At 49.0% G+C, this 16,222-nt stretch overlaps 1 protein-coding gene across 2 annotated transcripts; it reads left to right on the plus strand.

Annotated features, from left to right (window-relative positions):
* The first annotated feature begins 3,287 nt into the window (after nt 1-3,287).
* On the plus strand, nt 3,288-13,451 carry LOC138729951 (C-signal-like). 2 transcript variants are annotated; one of them, XM_069874561.1, is made up of 7 exons: nt 3,288-3,291; nt 3,327-3,500; nt 10,514-10,565; nt 10,862-11,049; nt 11,472-11,627; nt 12,467-12,577; nt 12,699-13,451. In XM_069874561.1, exons 2-7 carry the CDS (start codon nt 3,360-3,362, stop codon nt 12,810-12,812), a joined length of 762 nt encoding a protein of 253 aa, XP_069730662.1. In that variant the 5' UTR covers nt 3,288-3,291; nt 3,327-3,359; the 3' UTR covers nt 12,813-13,451. The 2 variants fall into 2 exon arrangements, with proteins under 2 accessions (XP_069730662.1, XP_069730663.1); XM_069874562.1 differs by lacking the exon at nt 3,288-3,291 and having other exon boundaries at nt 3,326-3,500.
* The last annotated feature ends 2,771 nt before the right edge of the window (nt 13,452-16,222 follow it).

Below are 16,222 nucleotides of genomic sequence, written 5' to 3' on the forward strand. Positions count from 1 at the left end.
CCTGTTCAATTACTTCATTCTGCTCCGGATGCTTCCGGAATTGTCTCTTGCCCAGTTCCTGAGGTAAGCAGCATACAGGGAGGCAGATTTAAGGCACACTCCCTCCAGAAGGACTTTGGGAGGGATTTACCGTAGTCGAATCTCTGTTCTGCTGCAGGGAGCATGGGGAGAGGTGGGGCCCAGGCTGTGTGCGCTTTTTTACGCAGGCCTGATGTCTCTTGGTTTAAAAATCAGCGTCTGTGCTCTGTGAACTACTCTGCTGATGGACAGAGCTGAACAGAGAGTCATCTGCTTTTGAGTACGTTTGTTCAAACCTGGAGAGGAAAAAAAAACAAACAAGAAAGTGTCTATTTTTACATGAAAGTGGTTTGGTTCCAAAACAAAAGGGATTATGTCACAGGATTAAAAGACATCCTGTTCTGAAGAGACAATCTGTCTTTCCCAGCAAAGCCCAACGCGCAGAACATCTTGGCAGCGAGCTGCGGTTGGGAGAAGGTGTTTTGAGTAGCCAGGGGAAGCAGGAGGTGGAGCTGTAGAAGTGTGGGGCTGATGCGTGGATGGGAGGAGGTGCAGCTCTGTGTAACACAGGCGCCTGTTCTCACCAGTGGCACCGTGCGCAGCCCTCGGGGCAGGCAGTGTATGGTTCCTTGGCTCAGGAAGTCTGAATTAGAGTGACTACCTGTATGTGGTAGCTCTAGGGGATTTACAATCAAGCAGCTTTTCAGCATTCATGGTGCTAAATGCTAAGAACCATGGTATCTGTCGTGTTTCACTCAGAATAACCGTCTCAGCATTCCGAAGCAGGCATTCCGGAGTTTTACTTTAAGGTCTTTGCGGTGGTCAACTTCCAAACCTTTGAATTAAATCCCTGTTTCTTTGAAGTTAGGCACCTTGGGCGTTCTGTACAGGCACCTCTCCCGTTAATACCAAACAGAACATCCACTGATCCCCAGAAGTTTAGGGTGGAACATAGATTTCTCTAATTTAAGATGTAGCTGGAGTAGCAGCAGCTCTCTGCAACAGAGGCGCCTGTTCTCACCTGTGGGATAAAAAACAAACAGGGAAAACAAAACCGTTAGCATGAATAAGTAGGGTGAATTTTGCGCTTTAGAAGGGTTTGATAGATGAATGCAGGTACAGTCAAGTAAGCATCAAGAAATCTGCAGTGGGAGGGGGAATCGCAGCTCTGCCAGTGCAGGAATGTGCCCCCCGACACCAGCCCCAGGGCTGCTGGTCCCAGCTCAACTCACGCGTGCAAAGTTGCAGCTCCGCCTGGCAGCGCCGGCACTCTGGGTGCTGACAGCAAGGGCCGAATAAATTACAAGCACAAAGAGGTCGATGAAACGGTCTTGTGCCTGACAGGGATTGTTTGAAAAGCCTCCAAACCTAACAAAATGCTGTCGGTAACGCACAAAGAGAATTGCATTGTAATTAACGCCGTACGCATGGGAGGAAGGTAATTGATTAAACTGCTTGGAAGAGAGGAGCGCTCGTGAGACCGAGATTTCTGGAAGGGAGCTTTGTTTGGAAGAAAGGATTAAAACACAGGTAGCGGCGTACAGGGCAGCCTTGCTGCTGGCTTGTTGCCACAGCTGATCTTCACACAAAGATGAGCTTTTCCCACCAGCTTTAGGCATCTAATCCCAAGGATCCACTTTAAATAAGGGGTGAGGGATCCACACATTCATTTTTATATATTGCAGAGCAATATATATACACATTTATTTGATTGCTTTGATGCTCTGGACCCCCTTGCTAGTGGCCGCTGGTTTCCGTGTACCTGTGTGAGCGCGAGCAGCTTATGCGTGGCTGAAGATGTATTCATTCCAAACCTCCACGCACAAAACTTGCCTCTGCGAGGCTGAGCTAAGCTTTAGTGTGTGGCTATCACCCATCTCTCCCCAGGCAATGGAGAGGTCGGAGGCCCTTCCCAAGGGTCCTGCTGTGGAGACTCCCTCACAGTTGATCCATTCATGGCATGTGAGTTCCTTTCAGTCTTCAGAGCACTATTCCTTGTGAACACGATGCCACAGGGCCAGGAGAAGACACGATAGGGAAGCGAGGGATATTCATACTCCCTGAGAGCTTAGATACCAAAGCTGGAGAGTCCCCTATCTTTCCTGTACAGCCGATGGGTAAAGACAGGAACTGGAATTGCAATTAGACTTCTCCAAAAACCACGGGGGATGAATCTGCCTCCCAGAACGACACAGGAACAGCAGCTGCCTAAGCGATGACCACACCTCAGCTGTGCCATCACACTCTTGCTCGCTCGCCCAGCTTGACAAAGGATGTTGTATCGCGAGAAGCTGGGATGTAATTCCCTAAATCCCAGCTGAGTGCTTTTGGTTTCTGTGCCTCTGCATTCCAGAGCGGGGGCTTCAGTTCCTGCCTCTGTTCATCACGCCGTGAGGGACCTTGTCTCTTCTTGCTGTTCTGCCCGCTCCTGGGTGCTGGGGGAAGCAGTTTCACCCCTCTCTCTTTATCTCACTCCTAGGAACAAGGATCCCCTCTTCCAGGGCAGCCCTGCGATGCCCGCACAAGCAGTTGTGCTCAGGAAAGAGGTTTTTCCTGCAGAAGCTGGCGGAATAGGGATTTGTAACTTCAGGGGACCAAACTGGGTTGTGATCCCTGTAGGAGAGGGAAGAACAGAGCCATCCCTTCCTCTTGGGAAGGCGGTTGCTTTCCCAGCAGGTTTTTTCCAGGCGTGATACCCAGCTCGGGTGAAGATCCAGAGGGAATTTAGCCTTGAGAAGAGGAGGCTGAGGGGAGACCTTACCGCTCTCTCCAACTACCTGAGAGGAGGTTGTGGAGAGGAGGGAGCTGGGCTCTTCTCCCAAGGGACAGGGGACAGGACGAGAGGGAATGGCCTCAAGCTCTGCCAGGAGATGTTCAGACTGGACATTAGGAAAAAAAATTTCACAGAAAGGGTCATTGGTCCCTGTCCGAGGCTGCCCAGGGAGGTGGCTGAGTCCCCTTCCCTGGAGGGGTTTAAGGGACGGGTGGACGAGGTGCCCAGGGACACGGTTTAGTGATTGATGGAATGGTTGGACTCGATGATGCAAGAGGTCTTTTCCAACCTGGTTATTCTGTGATTATCCCTGGAACCAGCCAGCCGGGCAGGGCAGCAGGGGTGCCGAGCTGAGCTAAGTTCAATTGAGTTGAGCTGAGCTGAACCGAGCTGAGCTGAGCCGGGCGGGGCGGGGGCGGGGGCGGCTCCGCGCACGCAGGTTAAGAGCAGCGAGGGGCCACGCCGGGAGCAGAGCGAGCTGAGCCGAGCCGAGCCGAGCCGTGCCCAGTGGAGCCAACCCTAAGAGCGAGGAGAGGAGCCGTGCCGAGCCCAGCCGAGCCGGTCCCGCATGGCCCAGCCGCGCTGCCGCTCCGTGCTCATCACCGGCTGCAGCCGGGGCATCGGGCTGGGGCTGGTGCGGGGACTCGCAGCCGCTGCCCCGGCGCCAGATTTCGTCCTGGCCACCTGTCGGGAGCCCGAGAAGGCGCAGGTGAGGGGTGCGGAGCCGGAGCGGGGTGCGGGGGGTCCCGGCGGCCGCGGGGATGCGGGGGAGAAGGCGCTTTCGGAAGCGCGGAGCGAGGTCGAGCGCGGTGGGATGGGGCTGGGGGCCGAGCTGCTGCCCGGGCCGGGTGCTGGGGTCCCGCAGAGTGTCCTGGAAGCCCCCGAGGCTGCAGGGGACACGGGCTGTGGCCGCTGGGGTGTTGGCTGCCGAGGGGAGCAGAGCGGAGGATGCTGCAGCATCCCGAGCGCTGCTGGTCCTCTGGTCCCCTGGTTTCTCGCTGGATTTGCAGCTGGAGAGACGCGTGTCCTGGCTTTCTGCAGTTCTGCGTGGAGCCGAGCCCTGCAGGGGTAACCCGGAGCCTTCCCAGGGAAACCCTCTACAGCTTTCCTCCTCCCCTCTGCACGGTGTCTGTGTCCCCAGAAGGAGCCGTGCCCCGTCTCTCTCCCCCTTCTCTGCTGGAGAAAGAGAAAGCCCAAATGAATGAGGTAGAGAAACCCCTCTTAGTGCCCTTCTCGGCCGGGTCGGGACCAGAGCCTTCTGCTGAAAGCGCAGGAACTTTAGCTCTTCGTTGCTGTTGAATTAACTTGTAGCCCTTTCCCCTTACTGCCACAGTATAGCAGTAACGTGTTCGGATTCCTTCCCTATCCCTAGAGTGTTGTAAATGACCGTCAGTCAAATTAAACGGACTCTCTAGACCTTTGGGAGGCAAATAGCTAATGAGGGTTCTCAGTCTGATCGGCTGGTGCCCTCTGTTGCATCTCCAGTCTGATCCAGACTCCTGGATAAGCCGGGATGCTGCTGGAGCAGCACAGCAATACATGCTTTTCCTTCCCTAGGACAGCTCCTAGAGCTGCAAGAATCTGAGCTCTCAGCTCCGTCTCAAGCCCCTCTATTACCGCAGGCATTTGGTAGGAGAACCAATACCAAACCCCCTGCTTCTGCATCTCCCGTTTCAAGCATGGCACAAGGCTGCCTCGGCGAAAAGCAACTTCCCTGGCACGTGCGGAGGCAAACAGAGCTTGTATGGCTGTTCCTTATAGTGGATTTTATTCTTTTCAGGGCAAACTGTGATCACACACACTTTGTTTACTGCACAAAAGCTTTCAAAGATGGTGCTGAGGCTTCCCTTGACAGCACCGGGTTCTCAGAAAGCACTCGGATCTCAGGTACCACCGTGCTGCTCTACTTAGAAACCAAAGGAAAAGGTCTTGATTTTGTTTCTTATCATCAAAACGATCTCTCCAGCACAAAAGCACATTTAGGCTATTTCTGAATCAAATTGCTGAGAGAGAGCCCAGTAAGACGGCAATCTGATGCGCAGCCTGCCTTTCAGAGCCACCGCTTCCTGCAGCTTCCCCCTCCTGCCCCGCTTCTGCACCACATCAGCTCTTGAACAGGTACCCGCTACCATTCTGTTTGCTTTTAACTCCTGTTACACGGCCTGGCGTCTGTCCCAGCCGTGTTTCCTACCCGTGATTGCACAACCGTGCGGTGCCGTAGTGGCACAGGAAACCAGCGGAGACATACAACCCATTGTTAGATCAAAATCTCCCCGCGCGGTTGTTTGTTCTAAAGCTGCTTTTGCTGGTGCTGAGGCAGGTTCTCTTTTTCGCCTCTTGGCTCCTGTGTTCAGCACTGACTTCTCGTTATAATGGTCTTGGATCAGTTACACGGAGAAGTGAAATGGTTCCATCAGTGGGAAGGGCTTCCTGGGAAACACTATATGGATATATCATAACGTGTGAGGGGTTTCGCATTGCCAGTACAGAAAAATCTTGAGGAAAAAGGCAGGTAAACCTTCACAAGAAGATGAAATAGCCTTCAAAGAGCCCAGTGAGCCTGGGAAGAGTCTAGGTCCCTCCTTGCTTGCGGCAGTAGAACCTGGGAAGACCACAGCAGTCCCATCTCCAGGAAGCTGGCCCAGAGCCACGTTCTGCAGGACACATGGGGTGCATCCCGATCTTGTCTCTTTTGGAGGGGGGCAAGGTTTGTCCTTGGTGGATCAGGGTGGGTTTTTGTTCTTCGTAAGGACCTCTAGGCCATGTGCTGCGTCTTGGCAGCACATCAATAGAAACCTCTGCAGCCAGCTGAAAGCTTATTTCTAACAGATGGGTTTGGAAACTCCGCAAGGAAGGAGTATCTTTACTAAAGGTATTGTAGTAATCTCGCCAGTCTCATCCGCAATGCATAAAGTTGGCACTAAACCTTCTGAATTCTGAGGTGGGTTCTAACCTTGCTGCGTCACAATCAACTGACCGTCTCAAACCTGCAAGCCGTTCTGGTGCGTTGCTTAAATGTGGTAAGGAAAGGCAAAGCATCCAGTGGGAGGTGTCCCTGCCCATGGCAGAGGGCTGGAACTGGATGGGCTTTAAGGTCCCTTCCAACCCAAACCATTCTATGATTCTAAGAGCTTAAATGAAAAGCTGTTTAAAAATCATCTTCCAGTTTTAGTGGTGAAGTGATTAAATATGCTCCGCTACTGCAAATCCAGTGCCCATCTTGGGGACAATAGCAGCAATTCCCTGCTAGCTGAGAGTTATTCAGGGGATCTCGGCAGCATGCACACCCTTCCACAGATGACTGCATACTTTGGGGTCCTCCAAAGAGCCCCTAAGGACCTGACTGTAGAAAGAGATGCTGGAGAAGGGTCTGACTTTGCTCTCCTCTGCCTACGGCAGAAAGCAGCGCATCTCCCGCTTGCCCTGGGATAATGCTGAGCAGCTGCAAGCTTTTGCATGTGACTCTGTTGGCAGAAGTTGTAATAACTTGGGTTCTTGTGCTGAAGAACTCCTCGGTGGCCTCCACACAACATTTGCCTAACAAATGGGCTTCAGATCACACGATAACATGCAGCAGGCCTGCAGGCGCATCTAGATAACCATGGCTCCTCCTTGAAAAGTACCACACTATACTCCTTCAGCCCCGTTTTCATTCCAATCTGCCTTTACTGTGGCTGCTCCTGCACTGAGAGTGGAAGCAGCCACAAATCTCTTGCAAAATAATGCTGACGTCCTGCCTTTGCACCCCAGGTGGACAAAACCACACAACAGTTACTGTTAGGCAGCCTGTAGAGGCTTACAGACACATCTGTAATTCTCCCCCACTCCTGCTTTTCTTTCTTGCTCTTCCTTCCCCCCATCCCGCTTTCCCATAATAGGGAAAAACCTCTGACCCAAGACTACACCCACCAAAGGTTTAAGTCCCTGTAGTCCCCCCAGACTTGATGAGGTGTGGAAGGAGGTGACGGCTTTCTGGAGGAGCGAGGTAGCGGAAGGGATCCAAGGAGCCGTGGTGTGACTCTGTTTCCAGTGCTTCCAGTCCTCGGCTTGGCTCTGCTCGGCTGGGCTGAGCGCTGAACGTGGGACAGGAACATCTCTTGTTACTCCTGCTCTCCCCGAAGCCCAGGTGTGCTCCCAGGTGAACAAGAAAGCGTTCAGCTCTGTGTGGCCGAGTCCTCTGCTGGGCTCTGGAAAGCTTCCAGGGCTTAATGTGCTGTTTCCCTTCCTCTGAAGTAGGAGATAGCGTTCCCAACAGTGCTGTGTCTGTTCCCTTGTCAGACCCAGCTCGCCCTGAAGTGCTGCTGCACGCTATCTCTGTCAGGTTTGGGGTTTGTTTTATTTTTCCTACATATTTTAGCCATGTGGTCTGCTGTCGGGGAAGAGCAGCTGAGCCGCGTCTGGAGCAGCACTCAGGCAAGATAGATGCATTATATGAGGCAAAGGGGGCATTCCTGAACTCTTTCTAATTCTGTGTTATCACAGCATTGTTGGTTTTTTTTCTTTCTGGAAGTGTTTTGCACTTCCTACAGCATTAAGGTCTCTGTCAGAGAGGACGGTAGCTTTGGGGCAGCTTGGTGTGAGCTATTGTAAAATCCAACAGTGAGTTGGCTGTACTCTGTGACACCGAATAGCCCTTCTCAGAGAGACACAGGCAAACCTGATACGTCTTTGATTTTGTCCCGAGTGCAAGCAGGATGATGTGATACCTAGATACCCTTTGCCTGACAAAGCTGCCTGCGGGCTATTTTAGTTTGTCTTGATTGCTTCCAACTGGCTTAGTATGGCCAGCTCCTTTCCAAGGGCTGAAACTGAAGTGAGTAATGCTTTCATAAGGAAAGCAAAGTAAATCTTGCTAAATGACACAGACAACATAATGTTCCTGGTTGAAATCTAGCAATAAATATCCCAGTGGACTGATGTATCTGTCTCTGGAGCCTTGAATGCCAGAGGAACTTGTTTAAATTGGAGTAGGCTGACTCTTTGTTAAGCGTAATTAAAATCAGCAAGCAGAAACAACAGATTCTAACGAGAGTTTACATTTTTCTTGGAATCCCTAAGCTGGTTCTCAGGGGTAACTGTTCAGGTGCTTCTTGAGCTCCGCTGCTGAAGGTGGTATTGGGGGGCAGCGTTGTGTACTCCGTGCTTGTCAGGCCACACCTGGAACACTGTGTGTAGTTTTGGTCCCTGCGATACAAAAAAGATGTGGAGAGGAGCCAGAAAAGGGCCACCAAGGACTGGGTTTTGTCACATGAGGAAAGGCCAAGAAGGGGTTTTGTTCAGCCTTGAGAAAAGAAGGCTTAGGGGAGACCTTATCACCGCATTCCAATATTTAGAGGGTGGCTACAAAGATGGAAACTCCCTTTTTACAAGAGATTCCGATTGGACGCAAGAGGAAACTTGTTCACAATGAGAACAAGCAGCCATGGGAGCCATCTCCCCAGGGAAGTGCTGGGCTTCCCAGCGTTACTTTCAAGGTTCAGCTGGGCAGGGTGTCGGGCTGTCTTGTCTAGACCATGTTTTTGCCATGAAAGGCTGGCCCAGACAATCTTTGAGGTCCTTTTCAACCTGCTATTCTATGGTTCTAGGATTCTACGAGGTCTGCTGCAAAACAATCTCGCAGACAACTTTGATGTTGTGGGCTTGGGTTTTATCATTTTGTTTTGTTGGGGATTTGTTTGGTTGTTTTGTTTTTAATGGGGGAGGAGAACAAGGCATTGGACAACTGACCACAGCACGTTCCAGGAAAGCTTTTCCCTTCAGAGGGTAATCATTAACTTGTATGTACACGCATTGCAGTAAAATTTTCAGAGGTCTCTGGACACAGGAGGCTGCTGATGTCTTTGATCAAAACTACTTGTGGTGAGCAAAGAGGAGAAGCAGCACACATGGACGTCTGTGTCTGATTGTACCACGAACTTGTCTTGATCCTCCTCTCCACATGCTCCTTCTAGTCACAGAAGGGAAAAGAAAAGGTTTTTCTTCGGTTTTTGGGTTTTCTAACTGGATCTTTCAGCTTATATCAGGTGGAGTAACATTCCTGGAGACCAAAGCTGTACTTTGTGCCTGGAAGCTGCTTCTGAAGTGGGAGTCGATTGTCAACCAAATAATTAATAATTAAATGGGAAAACCATTGCATTTTAAACCTGATTTGCATGCAGCAATTGCAACTTCATGCTGGTTATGTTCTGGAGAATGTTACGGTGTTTGGAGTTCTTAACTGAACATACTACTTACTCACTTTGGAAGCCTCAGTGTTGCTGCCGCTACACAAAATGTCTCTGGCCTTTTAGCCAAAATTAGTAGCTTGTTCCTGTCAGAGTAAAGCAATCTGACTATAAATAAATGAGCAAACCTCTAGCAGCCAGAGGACTTCTGGAGTTCATTACCAAGCGAGCGATACTGCCAAACTAACGTCCAGCGGACAGTCCAAAGCCGCATAATTATCGCAGGCCTTGACACGGCAGAACTATTTCATGCCTGACTATCAATAAACTAGATAGTGTGTTCTGGGCTTTCAGTTTGTTGAAACCTGTCCCACTGAGCCCTGTCCAAGGAATGTCTGGTGGGTTTGTGCTTCTGGCTCGTTCCTCTTCCCCCTCCCCTTGGTAGCCTGATCTGCAGTTGTAGATTGTACTAAGTGGGAGGACAAATTTTCTTAAGAAGCCGGGAGAGAATGTTGCCGAGTGTGAACTGAGATAAAAGATGCAACGTGTTAGAGCTTGACAGAGGACATGGAGTCCCCGACTGTCTCCAAGTGGCTAAGAAGGACTCTTTCAAAACCAGCCCTCCTGACCCCTGTTCCCCAAGGGCTCCTAAAGAAATGGATTTGCTTGAGCTGGAATGTTTGGCCAGGGTTGCTCATCTCCTAAACGCGGCTGGGAGTATGTAACCCATCTGTTAGGTTTGGCCACGCTTCCCACTTGGCTGCATGGCACAGAAACCTGGCGTATTCCAGCTGGGCCCATAAATCCAATTTGGACACACTTTGTCCAGCAGGAGTACCAGTGTAGTATAAATTTTCTCCAAGAACACTGGCCATTCCTCTACTGAGAGGTAGGAGACAGGCGACTGAATTATAGCTATCTAGTAGAGAGAGAATTGTTCTCATGGACAGTTGCTGTATATACAATTTTTGTAACCTATTTCTTGTGTGCTTTAGCTTCTATTACAAGACCTGAAGCTGATGGGAGTGCTGGAAAACAGACTTTTCATGGGCAAATTGCTTGGAAACCTTTCCTGCAAACAAACAGTAATTCCCAATGGCTTCTCTTACGCATCCCTGTTGCCCTGGACTGATGTCTAGCACTGGCTGAGCTTCAGAATGAAGCTTTTCTTACAGAAGAGAGGAATTACTGGCTTGGAATGCGGTCTGTGTGTGGGGTCTGCTGTGGAACCAGCAGTTGTAGCCGCTTGATCACAGACCTTTGGTTACACTGCAAATACACCTTTGAGTTGACACACTGAGAACTAACTCTGCAATCTAGCGTACTGGTATCTTGACTAAACAAGTGAAGAGTTCAGTTTCTTGGAGCGGTTGGTCTTGCTCTCAGGAAAGCTGCTCAGCAGTTTTTGTTGGAAAACAAAAATCCCTGCCTTCAGTCCAATTCTGAAATGAATGGCAGTTACAGTTCTGGAGGTGCAGATCTCAAACTGTTTTATGTAATAGCCATGGAGATGGATATAGATATATAAAATGTAACGCACATGACTTCTTCTTCCTAGGAGCTCCAGCAGCTCAGCAAGCAGTACAGCAACATCAAGCTCCTCCAGCTGGGTGAGTAAAGGGCTTATAGAGAAGTACAGTCAACTAGGTCAAGTGAGTGCATCTTAAGAAACTGGTCTCCTGGCTGTACAAGACCTCCAGCAGCTGGAAACGATCACCCTTATCTTAAGATAACACTGGAGAAACATAATCTATGTAAAGACTTCTGTGCGTGGTCTGTGCTGTCTACACGTCCCCATTCAGACTAGCTCCTTAGCTTTGGTTTAGCGTGTGTTGTCTAGGGACAGGCAGCCTTTGAACCACACAGTTCACGGCTCACCGCGGCTGTTCTTGGCTCCTCTGTGCAGATGTGGTCTGCGAAAACAGCATCAAGAAAGTCGTCAAGGAGGTGGAAGAAATTGTGGGAGACAAAGGTCTGAACTGTCTCATTAACAATGCTGGCATCAACGTGCTCGCTTCCTTGGAAGAAGTCACGGCGGAGACAATGCTCACCATTTATGAAACCAACACAGTTGCCCAGCTGATGGTCACCAAGGTAAGAAGAAGAATGTGCTTTATCTATGGTGTGGTAAGAGTGTTTTCCACTAGTGAGCTGGACATATAACCCAAGGGTTTGTCACCAGCGCTGCACAGATACAGGTTGATATCAAACTGCACACGTAGAGAGCAGCAAGAGATCCTTTCTATCAAGGATCTTTCTCTTTATTTAAATCCATCTGCTGTGAGGTCACCTTAGTGGAGAGCCTGGGCTAGGAGGTGAGCAGAAGAAACTAAAGGTTCTTGGTTCTTAGAGCTGGCTGTTGTGGAAAGGTTTCCAATGGTCAGCTCCTCTGGAGAGCCATTGCCATCTGTGCCGGTGGCATTGAGTCGTACTGCAATCCTTCACAGAGAGTCCAGCTTGCCTTGAATGGTCCAAGAGTGCGGTGACCAAATTAAAACAAACTCTTCTTTTCACAGGCGTTTCTACCCCTCCTGAGGAAGGCAGCCCAGCTGAGCACAGGCATGGGCTGCCACAGAGCTGCTATTATCAACATGTCCTCTCGTTCTGCCTCTATGCAACTCGTTCAGGCCAATGAGGTGTTCCTCAAGGTCTACCCTTACAGGATAGCAAAGGTTAGTGGGCTTCTCTGGGCTGTGCTCGCTGGGTGAGGGTGGGCCTCTGAGTTAAAGACCTCTCTGAGCCAAAGACAATGATCTGAGGCGTGCAGTGCTTTCTTGGAAGGGCTGACACATGTAGTGTTCTTCATGTAGGTGGAAAGGGGACTTGTAAAACCATACATCTGGAGCAAGCATGCCAACTTCTTAAGAAACATCCATGACTACTCTGATGTAGATCCATTTCAGAGGAACTCGGTGTTCAGAAAAGAACTGATGTCATCAAGTTTGTGTCCTATTATCTGTATTCCTTTCCAGTCCAAGCAACATAGCAGGCATGAAACTCAGCAAAGGGTGTGCTGGCCCGTAGCCGCTAATGCTAATGACTGAGAGGTGGAGTTTTTAGTTTTGTCACATCCAGAGACTGAGTTTGTATGAATAGTCAAGATTAGACATACAGTTTCTCCTACACCACCTACTCATAAGCTGTTAATGTGCTTGTTTTCCCTGTTCCAAAGTAAAAAACTGGATGTTTGTGTAGTGATTATTGCAGAAAAACAGAGTCCTTATGTCAATATTATTTTCCCCACGCTCCTTAGGAGTTTCAAATGCTACTTTGTCTTCCCCAATAACTTAGTTTTATCTTTGGGCAGTAAGCTTTTGGCGACAGAGCTTTCACAAAGCCTTTCTTAAGAGACTATCTCCAATAAGTCTGGATAAGTTACTGTGATGCTGTTACTGCCCCTTCGTTTGTCAGGAGACAGCATGGTGGAAAGGAGGTACCAGTTTGCTTGGTTTAAGGTCCTGCTCAAGGTCTGTAAAACCCGTACAGTAATAGATGGTTTCTCCTCTTCTAGACTGCACTGAACATGATCACTAGGTGTCTTGCTGCAGACTTGAAATCGGATGGAATTCTCTGTATTTCTTTGCATCCGGGCTGGCTTCAGACAGACATGGGTGGAAACATGGTAAGTTCCAAGGGGTTGGAACTGGACGATCTTTAAGGTCCCTTCCAACCCAAACTATTCTATTATTCAGTTCCCTTCTGCAGGATATTCCCAGTAATAATCTAAGCTTGATTTGCTCTAGGCTCCCATGCAGGTGCAAGATGCTATTCCAGGCATCCTCTCTGTTCTGGACCGTCTTGGTGAAAAAGAAAATGGTTCCTTCCTGGACTGGCAAGGGGAAACTCTCCCGTGGTAAAAGTGCACAGCGCGCTACAGAAACAGCATGTCAGTCACTATTTCACCTGTGCCACTAATGCCTGTGTCCCTAGGGTTTTCCTAGATGCTAGTTGAAATAGCCAGTCTGATAGCCAGCCTCTCCCTGGGTGTTTTTGGGAAGTGAGGTTAGAGGATTCTTTTACTTGGTATTGCTCCTGCTCTGTTCTAATGCTTCCTGCAAATACTACTGTGCTCCTAGTGACGGATATCTCCTGGAACCATCTAAAATAGATTAAAAACTACAAGTTAAATCCAGGGGCTGGTTCCTCTTCACTTCCAAAACCAAAGTGGGTCTTGCTGTCTGCAGAAGTAATGACCTGACCTCAGAGTAAGGCCAGTGTAGGCTGTCAGATTCCTGTATATTCAGTCTGCTGGAGACATGTCTCTGTAAAAAAGCTGTTTCCTTCAGTCCTAACTCAACAAAGGCTGAAGCTGCCCAGCTCTAAACTGCATGATTTGGTACTTCTGTAGATTCCTCAGCAGCCTCCGAGTGTCCCGAGGTTGACAGCACACACCAGGCACATGCTTTGTTCCCAGTGGGTGACTAACATCCTGATACGGGGGTGGGAATGTTGTTTTGTACATAAACTTCTAAAATGTCTTCAATAAAGTCTTGTTTAAACAAATAGTCTGTTTACTAAATGACTTCAGTTAACTTCTCTGGATGTAGGTTTCTTTTCCCTGAACAGAGAACTGTACTCCTGTCTCGCAGGAAGAAACCCTAACCGCTGCCATCTCCTTGGGGGTAGATGGATTTAATGTGGTGGGGTGTACCCAAAACTGAGGCGGACCCTTGTTCTGGTCTGAAATACTAAAAGCAGCTGGTGAAAAGATCTCTGTGTTCTGGCTGAAGTAGGGATAAAAGCAAAAAGTTCTTTGAAGTCTGGGATTGGCTTCGACATCACTCCCTCATGCCATCTGATGAAACTCTTTCATGCTGTGCCAAGGGGGAAGGTTCCCGTACCAAGCGAGGAAAGACAAAGAACAGCCAGGTAAGCGGGAGAGGCAGGTGTGGCAGCAGCCACGGCTGGACCTGCCGTCGGGTGCAGCCCAGGGTGTGTAAGGCAGAGGTCTGCTGCTGCCCTCCCTGATCCCAGCGCTGGCAGGGGTGTAAAGTCTCACTGTAACAACTGCTTGGTATGTTACGCGTCTGCGCCTTGGCCTATTTTTAGTGACTAAGCAGGTAATAAAATTCTGGGTTTTCCTCTCAGCTGAAGGCCTGACATCCCATCTCCAGCACAAACCTGATGCTGTGAGAAGCCAAACTCAATAATCAATACCAATGTGATTATTAAGCAGGTATTACTTCAATAAATGTCACCGGGGCACACATGGGGTAATCCGCCTAATTGTCCAACTACTGAGACTGGTTACATGACTTTTAGACTGGTTAAACATACATATTCTTATAGATTCCGGGAAATACTCGTTAAACATACATATCCATATAGATTCCCAGAAATGGGTTACATGTCCATTGTTTTCCTGGGAACTTATTGTCCTGGTTTATCAACCACTTTTGTATGCACATCACAGTTTCTTTGTGTCTTCAGAAGCTGCTGCTGGTCTTTATCTCATCTCCTTCATCACCGTGTCCTCTTGGTGAGCTCAGGTCTGTCCTTTGTTCCCAAGTCTGTCCTTTCAATACTTGATTTGTTATTTGTTTCAACTAGTAAACAAGCTAAACTCCTGTTACAATCACATTCTTTCTAACAGCAAGCTGGGTGAGATTTGATTCTTATTATTATTGCTTAAGCTAATTCAGTACCTTAACATAACGATTTATTCCTTCTTTCACATCTCACAAGACAATGAAAGATATCAATAAATTCTTGCAACTCTAAGAGAGTGTTTATTCTTTCAGGTTATTTATCTGTGTCTGGAGATTGTCTGCATATTATCGTGAGATGCAAGACAGTTATATCACAATGTAAGAATGGATTGATAAGCTTTGCTGCAGCTGGGTTGTATGTTTAATTATCTCATCATGTAAATCCATCTTGTAAGATGTAGCTGGTTGAAGTCAAGAGATAACCTGTCTTAGAGCTGCAAGAATTTATCAGTATGCTTAATTGTCCTGTGAGATGCAGCTGGGTTAGGTGAGGAGTTAAATTGAAGTGAGCCTCAAGACAGGGTTGGATAATCTAAAAAAGAATGAGTATTCTTTGAGGATTTACACGGTTCTTTGTCTAAAACTAGTATAAATACCCACTGCTTTTGTAAGATGGGATGGCTTTTGCAGAAGGGCATCCTGAATTGTAAAATAAACACATTATCACCTTTGCTTGGAAGACTTTGTCCTTTTCAATGTTTTGCCAATGAATTTGATGGGAACGGTTGGACTCGATGATCCGGTGGATCTCTTCCAACCTGGTTATTCTGTGATTCTATGAATGTTTCTCACAAGAAGATTATTAAACAGAGAAACCAGCTGCAGCAAAACTTATCAATTCTTTCTCACATAAACAAGCAAAACTCCCGTTACAACCAGTCTTTCTAAGTGCAAGCTGGTCAGGATTTGATTCTCGTTGTTGTTATTGCTTAAGTTAATTCATTCCCTTAACGGAACAATTTCTTCCTTCCTTCAGGTTTAAAAGACAGACAGATGAGGGGCTCGGGACATGATTTCTAGTGAGCAGGGACGGTTGGAATTGGGGTGGACTTCTGGGTGGAAGTGTTGATCTGCTGGAGGGTCGGGAGGCTCTGCAAAGGGATCTGAACAGGCTGGACCGCTGGGCTAAGTCCAATGGCATGAGGTTTAACAAAGGCCAAATGCCGGGTCCTGCACTTGGGGCACAACAACCCTGTGCAGTGCTACAGACTGGGAGAAGTCTGTCTAGAAAGCTGCCTGGAGGAGAGGGACCTGGGGGTGTTGGTTGACAGCCGACTGAATATAAGCCAGCAGTGGCCCAGGTGGCCAAGAAGGCCAATGGCATCTCCGCTCGTGTCAGAAACAGCGTGACCAGCAGGTCCAGGGAGGTTCTTCTCCCTCTGGACTTGGCACTGGTGAGACCGCTCCTCGAATCCTGGGGTCAGTTCTGGCCCCTCACCTCAAGAAGGATGTTGAGGCTCTGGAGCGAGTCCAGAGAAGAGCAACAAAGCTGGTGAGGGGGCTGGAGAACAAGAGGAGCGGCTGAGAGAGCTGGGGGTGTTTATCCTGGAGAAGAGGAGGCTGAGGGGAGACCTCATTGCTCTCTACAACTACCTGAGAGGAGGTTGTGGAGAGGAGGGAGCTGGGCTCTTCTCCCAAGGGACAGGGGACAGGCCGAGAGGGAATGGCCTCAAGCTCCACCAGGGGAGGGTCAGGCTGAACATTAGGAAAAAATTCTTCACAGAAAGGGTTATTGGGCACTGTCAGAGGCTGCCCAGGGAGGGGGTTGAGTCCCCTTC

Source organism: Phaenicophaeus curvirostris, chromosome 22 (genome assembly GCF_032191515.1).
Source record: "Phaenicophaeus curvirostris isolate KB17595 chromosome 22, BPBGC_Pcur_1.0, whole genome shotgun sequence".
Lineage (NCBI taxonomy): Eukaryota > Metazoa > Chordata > Aves > Cuculiformes > Cuculidae > Phaenicophaeus > Phaenicophaeus curvirostris.